The 16,831-nt window shown below is 37.7% G+C and overlaps 1 protein-coding gene across 3 annotated transcripts in view; it reads right to left on the bottom strand.

Moving 5' to 3' along the window:
* TENT2 (terminal nucleotidyltransferase 2) overlaps positions 1-9,487 on the bottom strand; it is a 41,709-nt gene extending 32,222 nt beyond the window's left edge. The window contains exons 1-7 of one of the 3 annotated variants that reach the window (XM_032095405.1): positions 9,400-9,487; positions 7,601-7,792; positions 6,854-6,982; positions 5,366-5,621; positions 4,190-4,304; positions 3,986-4,077; positions 3,223-3,289 (exon numbers count right to left, since the gene is read on the bottom strand). In XM_032095405.1, the coding sequence (XP_031951296.1) occupies positions 3,223-3,289; positions 3,986-4,077; positions 4,190-4,304; positions 5,366-5,621; positions 6,854-6,982; positions 7,601-7,755 (814 nt within the window). In that variant the 5' untranslated portion in view covers positions 7,756-7,792; positions 9,400-9,487. Of the gene's footprint in view, positions 1-3,222; positions 3,290-3,985; positions 4,078-4,189; positions 4,305-5,365; positions 5,622-6,853; positions 7,005-7,600; positions 7,793-9,399 lie in introns of those variants that run through there. The other 2 variants (XM_032095404.1, XM_032095406.1) reach the window with 2 other exon arrangements.
* Between the last annotated feature and the right edge of the window lie 7,344 nt (positions 9,488-16,831).

Raw genomic sequence — 16,831 nt, forward strand, 5'->3', positions numbered from 1 at the left:
TGGCATCCTGGGCACGTAGCCTGCTCTCATTGATTGGGTTATACTATAGAAGGAGAAACTGGGCAACACAGGAGTTTGAATCCACATTCATGAAGAATCTAGAAAGGTACAACCCACCACAGGATGAAATAATTGCTGATTTTTTGGAATTCACTCAACAACCTGCACAGTCCTTCAAAGTCATTCAGTTGAGTTCAAATTCCTTTGCTTGTCCCAGCTGTTACACATTTCCCACTAGACCACTATTAGGTAGATTCCACTCTGATACCCTAGTCTCTCAACTCTACTGCACCTCTTTGTTATTTATGTAGACAGTAAATACCTATCAACCTAACACTACCAAGGTGTTTTTCAAACGAATCCTACACAGATGAATCTGAAGTGAGGAATCAGTCTGACATTTACTCTCAGCGGTTTAGATGTAAGCTCTTCAGTTATCACCCCAAATTAATGCTTCACATTTCTAAAGACATTGTCTTCAGCATATAGTTCTGGGAATGTCAGCCAATCTTCTAAAAAAATACATCTACAGGTATCTGAACAAATAAGCCAAGAAGTTACACATGATCAGCTATCCTTTGATACGGATCATGTATTTGCTATCCCTACATCTCTCTTCTCTAGGAGAAACACAATCCATACCTTTAAGACTAACACGCCCCACAAAAACAGTGAATAAAATACCTGAAGCTTTCTCCCACTTTTCTCTGTGATTAGACTATTCAGAAGAGAACACATTTTCACTTCAGCTGGTATTCTAGATGCAGAATGACAACACAGAAAAGGCTCTGCTAAAAGATTTAGAATCTGATGGACTAAAATTTCTTGCTCACACTTGTTACCATTTACAAATCTGAAACTGAAATAAGCTATACAAATTTTGAATCCACCTCCCATACCTACTAATCTAGAAATCACATTCAACTCTATAACAAGGACAAAAGAGATAGCACTTAAAGTTCTGAAGACAAAACAAATGGTGAAAGAGAGTGATCTAATTTGCACTTGGAATGCTTCTTCATTTATCAATCATAAAATTAAGGTGAAATAAGCACAGAATCACACGCTTACTGTCCTTATACTGGAATGCACAGCAAAACTGCAGAGTGCAAGAACAAAGAGGGAGATGTTATGAGAGGCACAGACAGAAAAAACTCCCAAGTTTCTGAACTGATCTGGAAAAAGGTAAAACAGCTCTAAAACTTTACCTATGCCACAAACATCCTCCTTATTTCTTTTTGTCTTTTAACTCTTTCATAAAACCAGAGCAAGAACTTAATTTCAAACAGCATCTTATATTTTTTCCCTCCTGTTGTTTCTCTTACATCTTGGCACACACTTTGCTAGCTTTCATGCTTGGCCCAAACTATGTTTATTTCCGTTCTCTCATGTGAAGCAACAATAAGTTTTTTGACTGCTCACACACTTGTTGAGAACATGCTGCAGTCTCTCTTCTACAGAAAAAAGAAATACTTAACTAATATTGTCAAAGAGGTATTACCTTAAAATTATAGGATAGCATCATAAATGCTAACAGGGCAGCATAAAACTTGAAAATAATTATCAGAAGCAGATTCATACATTTTAGGTAGACAGGCTGTCCTTGATTTATAGTAAGCACTACTGAGCAACAACTGAAACTTCAGTGTGTTACCAACGTTCTTTTCATATTAAATCCAAATTACAGTACTGTACCAGCTACTAAGAAAATTAACTATCTCAGCTGAAACCAGGACATCTCTTGTTTCAGAAGTACTAAACCTTGGCAGAGTTGAGCTACAGCTTGTAAATTAGCTAAATCTAAATGGAAAGACCCATGTGCCAAAGCCTTTTTGTTCCAAACATTTTCAAACAATTTTTGCCTGTTAGTTGTATTCACAAAACATCCATACACAGACACAGGACAGACTGCTAGGTATAGGAATTAATGCCACAGAATCTTCAAGATTCTGAAGAGAAGGTCTACACACCACAACTAAGAGCGCCTGACAGGAGTGGTAATCTCAGCAGTGCTTTGTCCTGCCTTACCTTCCACAGAACATTTTGATTAAATCAAGCTGACCAAATGCACTTGAAAGGTAACAGAGAATTACGAAAGCATAAAAAAACAGGCAAAGGCACAAATACCTTTGGGGATCACTTGCACATGACCATCATACCTTTCTGACTTTATTTTGTCTAATGCTCAAGAACAAAAGCTCTAGAAAAAGATTGCTTATTTAGAAGCTCCCTTTCTGATCCCTGAAAACACACCTATTTTATCACTGTGCTACCAGAAAGCACTGGAGAGAGCTGCACCACAGACAAACCCAGATTAATTTTCAGACTTATGCAAATGTCAATATACAGTATAATAAGCATTAAATATCAGATGCCTATTCAGCAATAGATCTATCAAGTCTTTCTTCCAAGTGAGCTGTTAAAATCTGTGCATGCATGCTTGCCAATGAAGAAATTTTGAAGTCTGCATTTAAATTTACAGTTTGTTCCTTTTAGCACTGCAGGACCGTTCAGAACATCACTATAAGGAGTAGCATCAAAGATTCTATCACAGGTCTGGGAAGAAGGGTGATAAAGTCATTGATATCAGTAAATGTCAGGGTATTTTATAATTCAAAGGATGATACAAAAGCCTCTTTGAAGTAGAAGGTTTTCACATTTAAGTCAAGAACTGCCCATGTGAATTCTTAATCTGAAGGGAGTCTAAACAACAACCTATAAAAACTGTGAATTTACATGTTTTATGTGTGTGTGTACTAGTACTGTCAACATTTATTACTTTCTTCATTAGGCACCTAAGTTAATTACTTCTCAAAAGAAAAAAATCAATTCTATACAGTCTACTGTGAGTGACATCTTATTTTACAAATTTTTAAGAGTATTTTTCACAGGAAGACACTGCAATCTAAGATATTAGCAAGAGTTCGCTAACAGAGGTTTCCCAAACAGAAATCTACTCCCTTCTCATTGTGTTCCACAATTCAAAAGTCATCTGAAATATTACACGTTATTGAAGTCCACTAGTTTTCAAGAAAAACTGTTTTTCTGATTACCATTGATCAGCATTGAGTAACATCACTAAATATTTATAGCTTTTCTTCAAAGAGTACTGTGATTAGAACCTAGACAAGATGCAATTACATATATTAGTTGCAATTGTGCATCAATACTTCTTCCAGAATGGCCAATAATCTTACCACCTCACTTTAGACAGTAACTTACAAAGTTTAGTACTGAAGAGTTTTTGGACTAAGCTGAGTATACGTCTCGCTTCAGTCTTCTGATTCACCTGAAATGTGGTATTAAAATTAATGAAAAGAATTGATATCTCTCATTTAAATGTTCAAAGTAAGCATGCTTTCCTTTCAAAATGAAATTAGTTCTCAGAATAAGACATGAACATGTACACTAACACATTCTACAGCCTACATATACATTTAAAAATCGCAGACCTAGATGAAAACCTAGTCCCACTTACACAAAAATGTCCTCTTTTGCCCTTTAAATGACACTGCAATTCTTTCAAGATTATGGTCTATTTAAATTTCCTGTAGATATCCTTTTCCTTTAACTTCATTTCTACTCATAACTTTTTTTTTCACTGAAAATATTCCAGATATTAAATACATTTTTATGCCTGATCACTAAAATTGGTAGCTATGAATCTAAACAACAATATAAGAAACTTTACTTATTACAAGTTGTTTCTGCATTTAAAAGAGTTCTCTAAAAAATTTTCTTCCTCCTCTTTCCTTTTGCTGTATTTTTTCACTTATGAATTGAAGGTAAAGATTTAAAAAGTAAGTTTTGTTAGGTTTATAGGGTTGAATTCATATCTGGGCCCATAGTTTGTAGCTATTATGAGTGCAAAACTGTGTTATTAAATCAAAAAGATTTGAGCACTTTTTTATCATTTCAGGATCCAGCCTTTTAATAGCCCACACATAAAACCTATGTTTAACTATGTATGTTTTAAATTACTTACTGGTTCTTCTTTAACCACCAGGCACAAATCACCGTCACTAGTACGAGTGCCAAATCCATTCAGTGAGGATCCAACCAAAAAAAGTCTGCTCTCTGTAACAGAAGAGTAACAGAAAATGTGACATATTACAGTTTGAGAGGAAGGAAGAATCACGAACTGGAAGAGCATTCAAACTGATACTAAGTAATCGAATTCTAAACGTACGTGGAAAAATTAGCTGAATTTCTCTCTGGAGTTCTGTTCTGCAGAGCTCTTTTCTGTCCAAATCAGAGGCCTGTTGCCGACACACTTGAAACAACTCCAAAATCTGTTGACTTAACTGGACACACACATACAAAAAGTAAAGACACAGCAAAGTGAACGTTCTTTCCAGTCAGACATGCAATTACATGAAACAGAGAAAGTTGGATTTTTTTATGCAAAATTCAGCACCATTTCACATGGCCTACTCCATTGTCTACAGTTTTACTACACTTAAATTCACAATGAATAATTCCCTAGAAGAAACTTCTGCTAAGTTTTTAAATTTAAATTTGTTCCATTTGTTATAAAATGTCAAACCACAGAAAATAATTTCTGCATCATCAGTACATGCAGCCTTTCAGGGAATAACTGGAAAGACCAGAGACATCATCTGCTGACTTTAATGTCAACAGTTTGCCTGCCAGTAACAGGAGGAAAAAAGCTTATTATAAAAACTGATTTAAATTAGCTTTCTTTTTCATCCCACAAAAACTGTTAAAAGAAGAAGTCCGCTCTTTGTTGGAAGGAGGTATTAACTGTTCTCCTTTCACAACACTGTTACATTCTATAACAAACAGGCATATTTATATTAAAAAAACCCAAACCCTTCTGTCATGTTCGTGCAGAACAAGAAACAGTTCTAAACTACATTCCATTCTCTTCTATATTCCAGAACAGCTATGACAGCAACTTTTATGCTTTCTTGAAATAAGGTAGAGAACATCTTTAGAGGCCAAATACTGCATTTATTCAGAATGAGCTTCTCTCATATTACTATGGTGGGGTTTTTTCAGTCAGGATTCTCCCCACCTCATTTCATGTGAGAAATGGACTATTTCTCCAGTTTTTACTTAGTAGAGCCTGACATCAAGATGGAAATCAAACAACACAAGGAAACAATACCCTGACTTCCCCTGTCCCCACAAAAATACTTCAAACCCAAGCACAGACAAGGAGGTGATATAGAACCACAGTGGCTGCTACACTTATTGATACTCCTTCTAATGGCAGCTTAGCAATAGATGTCCCATGACACTGTTACAAATCCTTGTAGAAATTTTTGTCGTCTCCCACAGCACCTCTGGCTTCTGCCTACTCAGAAGCCAGAAGTAAAGCACAGGCACAGAAAGCAATTACCTCATCCTTGGCAACAGGGAGCCTGGTTCCTGCAGGGTCTGGAAACAAATTATCTTGCAAAGGAGGGACACATCCAATTAAAGCTGGTGAACCATGTGCATGCAACACCGGAGACTGAATCGAAATTGGTGATGGGAAGGAGCGTCTACGTTCTTCTGGTAAAGGCACTGCTTGGTTAACTACAGTTGTGTCAGAATCATGTGAATGAATCCGCTGCCGTTTGGCATCATCTGGAATGCTTTGTTGACTTTGTCTCCTAGAGAGAGACACTGTGTAATTCCTCTAGTTTACAAGCTCCAACTTATGATTAAAAGACCACTTCTACAAAGTTTAAATACTAAAACTTAATGATGTAACTACTTCACTAAGCCCAAGTGTGCTACAGAACAGTCATGCCTATCCTAGGTACTATGTGAAACAAACCTGGAATGGGAAAAGAGAACATAAAATTGCAGAAATGAAGCTAGCCTAGAATTGGATTGATGCAATTCTTTAAGGCAAGCATCTGCACTAACCAACTGAAACCCAAATGACAAGTTTGGTTAAATTGACTGCAAATCTCCCAACACAGCACAGCTTCTCAAGAGGAAAAGATGCATGCAGTATGAAACCAGGAATTTCCTTAGTTCATGGAATAATTACATACTCAACTGTAACTTAATAGCATATATTTGGTTGTACTTATTTTTTCATGTTAGATTTGGTACAGAAATAACATACAGGAGATAGTACTGAAGACAGACTACATAGAACCTCCTTCCAATCAGCTGATTCCCAGCACTATAGAAACACTTATCAACTAGTATATCTGAACTGATAAAGAGAACAGGGGTTTTTTTCTAAAGCATTAAAGGAAAATTAAACCCTACATTTATGTAAAATTTCCCTTTCTGTGGTAACTAAAATATCAAAGGTAGTAATGTAAATTCAAGTTAATTTTTTTTAAAAAACAACAAAAATTAGGTTTCCATAAAACCGTCTTTAAAAAAGAGAATTTATACATGCTTGAATTTAAGGCTTTGTACTTGAAAAATAATACTCACATAATTAAGAAAACAAGGAAAAACACCTCATGTGTCATCAGGAAAACATGACAATTCCCATAAAACCTTGCGGGTGCACTCTACTCTTAACTTGACAAATTAACAGGAAAAAAACATTCATCGACACAAACCTTCTTAAAGTCAATCCGACACAGACTGCAATCCATTGCAGTATTACAATAAATCACTTAAATCACTTCTGCAAGGCTACAGCTGTTGGAGGAGGAAAACTAGGTACAGGAAGTCACTTATGAGTACAAAGATTATCAAAAACAGGTATAATGCTTTAAAGAGCCAATACATGGCCTGTTTCCATCAAAAACAAAAAAGTATTCAGTATCACAATTTCTAACACAACTCAAATTGCATAAGAAATTGATAACAGACGAGCTTCACAATGGGTACATTATAACCAGTAGTAGTCAGATATATACAAATAACTTACTTTCTTCCTTGAAATGACGTCAGGGCATCTGATGTAGACACTGGACTGACACTTCTGTAAGTCACTGGTTGCAGTGTAACTACCGGAGTAACAGCTGGAGTAGCTTCAATGTTCCCACTCAAAAGGCCTCTAGAAAGACTACAGTCCATAACTATTATTCATAAGATAACCAAGATGCTTTTTATGAGTTGGTAGTTTTTGTTAACTGAATATTAAACTCTAGAAGTCCTGTCATTTTTTTTTCTTAGAATACATCTTTCTATTCAAAATGAAGACATATTTCAGTTTATAATATGTATTTCATTAAAAACAGAAAATGGTCATTTTTGACAGCATACGTGTAAGAAGGGGTTATCAAAAAAATTAACTTAAAGATGTTAAATTCAAAAGCCTAAAGAACACAATGGTGTCTTGAAATATAGACCCAAGAATAAACTTTTCTTCCCCTTCTCATCTCCTCTCTGCGCTCCCCAATAAAAAAATACAATTGAAGAGCTTTAAAAATGAACTGTGGATTAACAGCTCTAATCAGTGCAATGGCATCTCATGCATTATGCCCAATGCAGGCGAGCATTAAGATTTGCAGGTCCATAAGAGAAATGCCACAGCTCTTTTTTATACGTTTGACATCTTCATGTTTTGTGACATTCAATGCAGTTCAATGTTAAAAACAGTGAAAACCATCCTCCATAAACAGAAATATTTCTTTCAGACCCAACCCCTGCTATCAAATCTTACTGTACTTACACTGCAGTGCGAAAATGAATCGGAGGAACGATAATTGGCTGGTGAGAAAGAAGACTAGGAGGTATATTTAGAGGAAGTTTAGTGAAAAAAGTACTCTGTTGTTGGTATTTTGGAGGGAATGGTGGACGACCCAAGTTGGAAGAATTTGGGAACATGCTCCTTTCTACTTGAAGTGAACATGTATTCTTTTATCTACAGTAAAAAAAAAAAAAAAAAGAAAGAAAGAAAGAAAGAAATTGAAATCAGGTAAAAAGAAATACTTTATAGGTTACCTTTTAAGATCTTGGTTTAAAAATTTAAGTAATCTAGAATATATTTCCAGGAATTGCTTAAGAGCATGGTGATCACAGGGTAGCTTTTATTGCCTTTCAGTACAAGATACTAAATAAAAATACTCTATACTCTGAAGTCTTATAATTACTGCTTACTTTATTTATGTTTAAAAGTGAATTTTTATTTAGTCCCCACAATTTTACATTTAATTTTAGAAAAATTAAATGTCACAAGATATAAAAGTTTTAATCTCAGCGAAAAGTACCATGTAACAGTGGAATTTGTTTCATAGTTCAAATATTCCATAATGAGGTTCACAATATATGGAAAGAAATTCCTGACTACCTCTTAAGAGCATGAAGATGCAGCTAATAATGAACTACACGTTATCTCATGAAGTTAGTATTTTTTCATGACATGACATGTAAAAAAGCAGCCAAATGATGACACCACTTGCAACTAATCTAAGCATGCTTTAAGAATATCATACCCATATAGTATTATTTAACTGAATAGATTCTGTCATAGAAAAATGTTGGTTTACTATCTGTTAAATCAAAAATTGATTCCGGCAACTGGCCAGATAGCTCTATCACTGCAGGCAGCGTTAGCACAGAGCATAGGAAAATGAATAATGAGGAGTTTATGTGGTTGGGTTTGGCTTTGCTCTTTATTTCCTGTGATGACAACCCACAGTAGTGAATAGTAAATACATGGACATTGCTGCACTAGCTCCATGAAAAAGCTATTACAGTTCTTCCCTTTTTTTTTTCCCGTTTGATGGGGTGGGTGAGGGGAAGCATTATGCATTAATGGATCTTCACTTTCAGTTCTGCCAAAGAAAAGACACCGAGTTGCATAAAAAGAAAGTTACTTGACATTTAGTCTGAATGAGCATTTATGTGCTGTCCAAACTTTTCCTTTTCTAGTAGACAGAACAACTGTTAACATGCCTTATCCGCTCCCTCTGAGGAGACCAGGCACTCTCCACAGCATACCGTACACATAAGCAGTTTATGGATACAATTAGCTGGTAACAGAACGATGAATGAGAATTCAAGAGCTAGGCGCAAAAGAAACACAAGTTCGGTTTAGCCTTGGAAGCTGTAAACACCAGGAAGAGAAGAATGGAGGAGTTACCTTTCCCAACCCGAAACAATGCAATAACACAGCTGGCTCACAATAGTGACAACGACCTTTACAGCGACTTTCAGCACTGTTTACCTCGCCAGGAATTGCCAGGCTCTCTTAAGCAGTTTCGTAACTTACAGTTCAGGTACCTTTGTCCCCAGTGGGGGACAAAGTATCCTTTGGAAACAGTGGGCACTGTTTCCAAACAAGCGTGTGCTTCCCACAGAGTCACACAAGTGAACAGTGCAGGTAAGCCCGCGCGCACGGAGGCCCGCCAGCCCCCAGCCCCAGTGCCGGGAGAGGCGTCCGGGGCCACCGCCACCCCTGGGGCCAGAGCCCAACCCCCTGACGCTGCTCCCTGTCACGTCCACGCGGGACCCCCACAGGACACTCACGCAGGGCCTGAGAGGAGGCAGGCGGGACGGGCCTGCGGGAAGCACCGTGCGGAGTGGGCAACGGAGACCAGTTCCTGCAGCTGAGCACCGTCCCCGTCCCCGTCCCCCGGATGCAGAGACGCCGCAGGAAGCGGCCGGGATGCGACAGGAAGCGGCAGGAAGCGGCCGGACCGCCGCAGGAAGCGCTCCCTCCACCCGCTCCTGCGCCACTTAGCGGCCGCCTTCCAGGCTCACGCCCCCTAGCGGTGCGGCGGGACGCATGCGCGGGGCGGCTCCGGACGCAGGGCGGGCGCTCGCGCGGCCTCCGTGAGGGACGAGTGAGAGCCGGCCGTGACAGGCGCAGCGCTCCGCCGACACCTGGTCCTGGCGGGCGCCGAAAGAGACATGACAGTGCGGCTGGTTTGCTTTCTATAATTACTGGCCGACTGTAATTGAGCTACTGTTCAGAAGTGTGTCCGAAGTACTGTATTTGGCTAAATGAATTAGGATTTGGCCAACATGAATTGTAGGGATGCTAGGGTTAATCGGAGGTCACAAACAGATTGACATGCTTGGTCCCTGAAGGATGACAGAAGCAAAATCGTAGAATCATAGAATCATCAGTGTTGGAAAAGATGTTAAGATCATGCAGTCCATCAGCCATCCATCCAGAACTACCACTCTAACCCCTAAACTACTAAACTATCACTCAGCACCAGATCCAAACACCTTGAAGAACATCTCAAGGTGATTCAATTACCTCTTTAGGCAATCTATTCCAATGCTTGACCACACTAATAATGCAGAAAAAAATTTTGATATGTAACCTGAATCTTCCCTGTCTCAGCTTAAGGCCATTTCGAGTAGTCCGGGGCACCATAGGAGAGACCAGCTCCCCACCTGGCACCTTCCTCTCAGGGAGCTCTAAGAGCGAAAAGGTCCCCCTTGAGCCTCCTCTTCTTGAGACTAAACACACCGAGCTCCCCCAGCTGTTCCTCATATGACACATTTGCTAGTCCTTTCAACTGGCTTTGTTGCCCATCACTGGACACACTCCAGCACCTCAATGTCCTCTTTAATGTGACTCCTTCTCGGGGAGAACACTTACCATAAGTGAGCTCTTGGTATGAGCAGGTACTGAAACAGTGAGTTTGTGCATACACACACACTGTTGAAACTCCCACATTTGAGAGGAAAGGGGTAAGTTGAAGGCTTGCTCAACTTCAAAACTCTGACTTGAGGGCTTTCTCAGCTGAGAGCAGCCACAGCTGGAGTTGTTATGGTTTAAGGCTCTGGCTACTCACAGAGAGACTTAATAGATAAGAAGGAGACAAAACACAGAGGCCTAGAGAAGTGGGACTGCAAATGGACTGACAAGGGAAAGTTTGGGTTGTGAAAGGACTTTATCATCTTGGCTATGATATGGGATCTTCATATAAGGGTCAGTTTGTGGCTATGGTTAGCATTACATTTATGAGAGACAAATCCTAATGGCATACTGGGAATGAATATGCAAAGCAAAGTTTAGCCACAAAGAAATTCCCCTTAAGAACTTTTTATTCTGGGGAGGGGACTGGGGCTGCTTGGGAGGCTGAGATGAGACACAGCCAGACAGTGACCCAAACTGGCTAAAGGGATATTCCAGACCATGTGACATCATGCCCAGTATATAAACTGGGAGGAAGAAGGAAGAAGAGGGGGGCATTTGTAATTATACTGTTTGCCTTCCTAAGTAACCGTGACTTGTGGTGGAATCCAGCTCTCTTGGGGATGGCTGAACACATGCCTGTCTATGGGAAGCAGTGAATAAATTCCTTATTTTGCTTTGCTTGCATGCACAGCTTTTGCTTTCTCTATTAAACTGTCTGTATCTCAACCCATGTTTTTTATCTTCTATCGTTCTGATTTTATCACAGATCCTGCTAGTGGGGAAGTGAGGAAGTGGCTGTGTGGTGCTTGGTTGCCAGATGGGATTAAACCATGACAATCTTTCTGGGCTATTCATTTGGAATCAAGACTTAACTTTCTACTTCTGCTCAAGGTAGAAACTTTGTGTCATAACTGTTAGAAGTCAGCGATACAACTCCTTACAGCTGCAGTTCCCTGTATGCCCCATTCAGATGTTGTCCTCCAGACCATTTGACCACTCTTCTCGCCATAATCTATCCATTAAACAAAAGCATGTCATGCTTCTAGGTTTCTCATATTTGCCATGGGGCCTACAATAAATCTAACCTAATACAATCAATATACTTGGCAGCAGGCAGTGTTTATAGCAGAGTATTAAAAATCAACGTCTTTTTATACAGCAGAAATGAAAAAAAAAAAGAAAGAAAAGAAAGAAAAAAAATATTTAGGAATGCCTTTACTGATCTTTACTGATTGAAGTAACTTGCATTGCTGTGGTTTTTTCCTGGTCTCCCTTTCCTCTGCTCCTTGGCACAAGGCACGCTGATTTTGTGTTTGCATCAATCTAGATACTAAATGACCTTTTTTTTTTTTTTTTTTGGCACAGACTGTTCACTCTGAAGGATTTTTTCCCATGTCTTACCTGCATTCGCTTGTCAACATAGTTACACATTTCAGTGAGGCACCTGAAATAACCTGACATTTTACAAATTGCCAACAGCCTTCTGAGACAAATCTCTGTGCTTTGATGTGCTGAGAGCTGTTCTATTTTTTCAATATGTGCTGTCTTTCTTCCTGACCCTGACAGTGATCTCAGACAGTTTACAGATACTCTTCTGTTAGAAAAGACATACAAAGCCTTACTCCTGGTTTTAGCTGGGAATCAGACTGCTGGTCAAGAGATACTCAACTGAACAACATACAACAAAGAATTTGAGAACTTGCACTAGTGATTCCAACAGATTCCCCCAAACAGAAAGGCATTAGGACTAGTCTTGTGTTTCTGCCTCAAAAGATGCTTGCATTAGAATAAAAATGGTACTATTTCTAAAAATAATTTATTTGAACAACTGCAATGAAACTGAATGATCAATGAAGGAAAATTGTGATCTATAATAGAAGCAGAGTCTAAAGCCTCTATAAACTACAAATTATACTTAGTTCTGATCCTAAAAAACCCAGCTCCCCCATAATATGAGAGTGGTTTCCAGAAGTAATTGACAAAGAGAACTCTGATGAGCCATCTGCAATCTCTCGCATAGAATGAAAACCATTATGCAGCATTAAACTCCCTATTTGGTGCTTTTTGCAAATTTCCTGAAACTTTTGGAGCTGAAGTGCTCCAGCTAGTTAGTCTCTGAAGGTAAATAGTGATGGAAAGTTTGATCAAAGCATCTCAATTGTCAGTAGTTCAAGGAGGAAAAAATGAAGAATAAAACCCAATTCATCTATGGAAATCTTTGCTTAATCTTCAAAAAGTCTACAGACTCTCTTCTTTGCCTCTTGGTACCTGACAACGTCTATGGGAACTTGAACAGGTGCATGGTTAGAGTGTGCTTTACCATAGCAAACAGCCTTATTAAAGAGCACCTATACTACTGCATGCATTAAGAGTGATGAAAAATGTGTGTATGTATACCCTTTCCCTACTGGGAGAATATTTCAAGTACTTGAAACATTTTTTAAGTTTCAAAACCACCATAATATATGATCATTTATAATGTTGTTAGTCTCCGGGACCAGTTCTGAAATAATGAAACTTATGTCGATACAAAGCTTCATTCTAAGTACCCCTTTTTCATATTTGATACTGAGACTACATCTTTTAAATAAAAATATATGCCCATACATTAAAATTTAAAAATGTAACTACAATGAAATGAATGGCACTATAACAGGGATTAAAACAGTGCAGGATCCACTGTGAAGACTGAAGCTTTTTAGTCATGATATCCATATGAAATGCTTTGCATTTCATTTAGAACTCAGGATATTCTGGGATTGAAGCCAAATCAGAGACTTAGTTCTAAACTAAATTTTGTGTACCAGAGAAAAAGCAGCTTTCCCCAGGAAAACAGTACAAGATTTTAATAATAATACAAAGAACATAAGTTGATGTACATTAGAAAACAGTATTAAAAAGGCACAAAGGCATTAAAAGCAAGATTCAAAACTTTAGCAAGTAAATGCTGAATGAAAAATTAATAATTAATTACACAAATGCAGTATTTTTTCCCCACTGTGCAGCATTCTAGTTCTGATGTTCAACTTTCAGCCACATTCAGTGATACTCATGTATGCCTTTATATGCTTTCTTCAGTGCTTTTTAAGTGAGAGATCGGTTGATATATTTATTACATACAGTATGCTAATTTTATATGCATATAGATATCCCATAATATACACTACATAATTTATTAAGTGTAATTAGTATCATAGGCATAATTAATATCAAAATGAAAAAGTGAGAGAACTCTGCAAGCATGTATGTTAAATCTGTGAATTCCAGCTTTAAATTGTAAAATCCAGATAAAATACAGATTTAATAAAGCTATAATAATGGTTTACAGCAAAATACGTATTTACGGTTATCTTTATTTGGGATGTATACATATGAATTATCCCTGTATCTTTTTCAGATGAGTATTTTGTAGTGCACCATTTAGATTACTGTTGAAAATGTACTATGTGCATTTGATAAGAGTCAAGTTGTTAGGATATACAGTTAATGGTCTGCTCTGGTTAGATTAATGAGTAATTGGTAGTAATTCTATTACTTCAGTGCTTTGTTTCTGTAAATTTTATAATTACACTCCTTTAAATGCAAGTGTTTTAAAGGAAGATCTAAGTTTTCCTAGACTTTAATCTTTTTTCTCTCATGTGAAGAAAGCCATGTCTTAAAATTAATACACAGGGTCATGAATTTTGATTGAAAACAGTGGATAATGCCATTTATTCTGCACAATTCTACAAAACTGGGTTTTTTTCCACTTAGTTTTGTATTAACCCGTTGTACCCTTAGAAGGATATTCATTTGTGCCCTAAACTAGTCAGTTAAGCTTTTGAAGGACATGCCTGACATGTCAGTTTCTGAGGGTTAAGATTTAAATAGGAATTTTCTTGTTGCTACAAAGGTCTAGTAGATAATCCACTGTTGCCCAGTTTTTATAAGTAGTTGAAAGAAATTGATTTCAGGTTAGGATCTGGAGGCAATACGTACCCATCAACTTATCTTCACGCATATAGTAACATCCCCAAACAGCCGGGCAGACAGATACAATTTTTTTTCTCTCCTGAATTAAACATTTAATAAAGTCAGTATTATCTCTATTTTATATTTGATTTAAAATTGATGCATTTAAGCATGCACTTAGAATTTATGACTTCTCAATGAGCATACTGAGACTTGAACAAATTGGGAAGGTCCTGCTGTGAATTAGTAAATAAAATATGACTTCCTACCTGTGCTCTGCTTTCCTAACATCTCCTGTGTGTACTGCCAGAGTCTGAGTAGGGTGCAAGAGCTACTGTTCGTGGCTAACATAAATGCTCTTGTATTATATTTCTTTACTGTCTTTCAGGTTTTTATCTCCAGTTTCGGTCACTTACTTGTTTGTAGAAAATGCATCTGAATGCTCAGTTTTATTTGATTCATGAGCTTGTTCATGTTTAATAACTAAATTTTGTCACTTGGATGTAAATTATGACAGTATTTTATGAAAAAAAACCCTTTATATAGTGGCTTTGTTTTCAAAGAGTGTACCTATCAACTAAGAAATTCCTTAATCCTAATCTTACCCCCATGGAGCAGATTGTTAATGATATTAATATTCTGAGTATTACATGTCTGCTTACACAAAAGCTATTCTAAAATCTGCCAAATTTCAAATACATTTGGCAGATCACAGAACGGGTTAGGCTGGGAGGGACCACAATGGGTCCTGTGGTCCGTCCTCCCTGCTCCAGCAGGGTCATCCCAGAGCACATTTCACAGGACTGTGTCCAGATGGTGCTTGAATGTCTCCAGTGAGAGAGAGTCTACACCCTCTCTGGTCAATCTGTTCCAGTGCTCAGTCACCCACACAGTAAAGGTCTTCCTCGTGTTCAGGTGGAATTTCCTGTGTATGCCTCTTGTTCTATTGCTTGGCACAACTGAGAAAAGCCTGGCTCCATTGTCTTGGCCACTCAGATACTTATAGACATTGATGAATGAATAGCATTTTCCTGTACCATAAAAGCTTTGAAATAAAATGTACTAGTGTTTAGGAGTTTCGCTCAAGAAATCAGAACATTTTTGTTAAAAAGGCCAAAGATTACCTTAAACTTTGCAGTATGTATATATATGTTTTCTTCAAAACTTTTAAATGAAGACTTACAATAGGAATAACTGAAGATACAGTTTTTAATAACCATTTAAGAAAAGCATGCTATAAAGATTTGGTCCTATGTACTTTGGCTCTGAAAACCAGGTGCCTCTCTCAAGCTGATAGCATTTATGTTACTAGTAAGCCATAAAAGTTGACACTCATGTTAAAATGCAGGTAGCCAAGAGATGGACACATGTATCTGTGCCCATACAAACTTCCTGAAATAAGTTACAGAAGTCTAAGCAAAAGTTAGAAGTTCCAAACTGGAACAATTTTGAACAGTAATCCACAGTGCTGCTTATATTCACAACCACCATTTTTTGCAAGGCGCACTTGCAAATGTTTTTTCATGAGTCGTAATTCAAATAAAATAATTTTTCCCAATTTATTTTTGCAGGCATGTTCCTTCTCGTCTTCAGTTTTAATATGGTGTTTTTCAGGCCAGATACTTCTTCAGCCAGTGTCAGAGAGGAAATGAAACAGAGATCCAAAGGGAAGCTGCCAGCACCTTATCTATGAAGAGGCTACCACATATCCATAATACATTACACCAGCTTGAGGCAAGTTCAGGCTTTGTGTATTAGTACAGTTTTTCTGAATAATTTATAATTGTTGCTGTGCAAACTGGGTTAGTATTAGGAGTTCTAGAAACATCAGGTTTCAGAATAACCATTCTATTCGTGAAAGTATTCAGTGTGAAATACTGTATTAAAGGAAGAGGTGAAGCTGAGCTTTTGAAATCACTAAAGGCAGGAAATACAGAGTTAAGGTTGCCATGGAAGCCTTAACACTACACCTTTAGGCAGGTAGAATACTATGGTTTTAATTACTTCCCCTTTATCCAACTCTATATAGGTGTCCTTTTTTTATGTGAATTCTAATTATATTGAGTGCTACTTACAATACATATTAATGGCACTGGCTACTCAGCAAACATCAGAAATCAGATATTAGCTGTGGCTGACTCTATCTGGCACTCTTATATTAAAGTAACTGTATGAGTTGTATCTAGGAAATAATACTATGGCTAACTTATTGGCCAAGGAATTAAAATGCACATCTTCTGAGTTAGAATTTCACAGTACAGCCATCACATTTCAAAGTATCATCACATGAAGAACTAAATCTTAGAAAACAGAATTAATCTACAAGAGGTAAACTGAAAACAGTAACTTCAG

The sequence above is a fragment of the Corvus moneduloides genome, chromosome Z (genome assembly GCF_009650955.1).
Source record: "Corvus moneduloides isolate bCorMon1 chromosome Z, bCorMon1.pri, whole genome shotgun sequence".
Classification (NCBI taxonomy): Eukaryota; Metazoa; Chordata; class Aves; order Passeriformes; family Corvidae; genus Corvus; species Corvus moneduloides.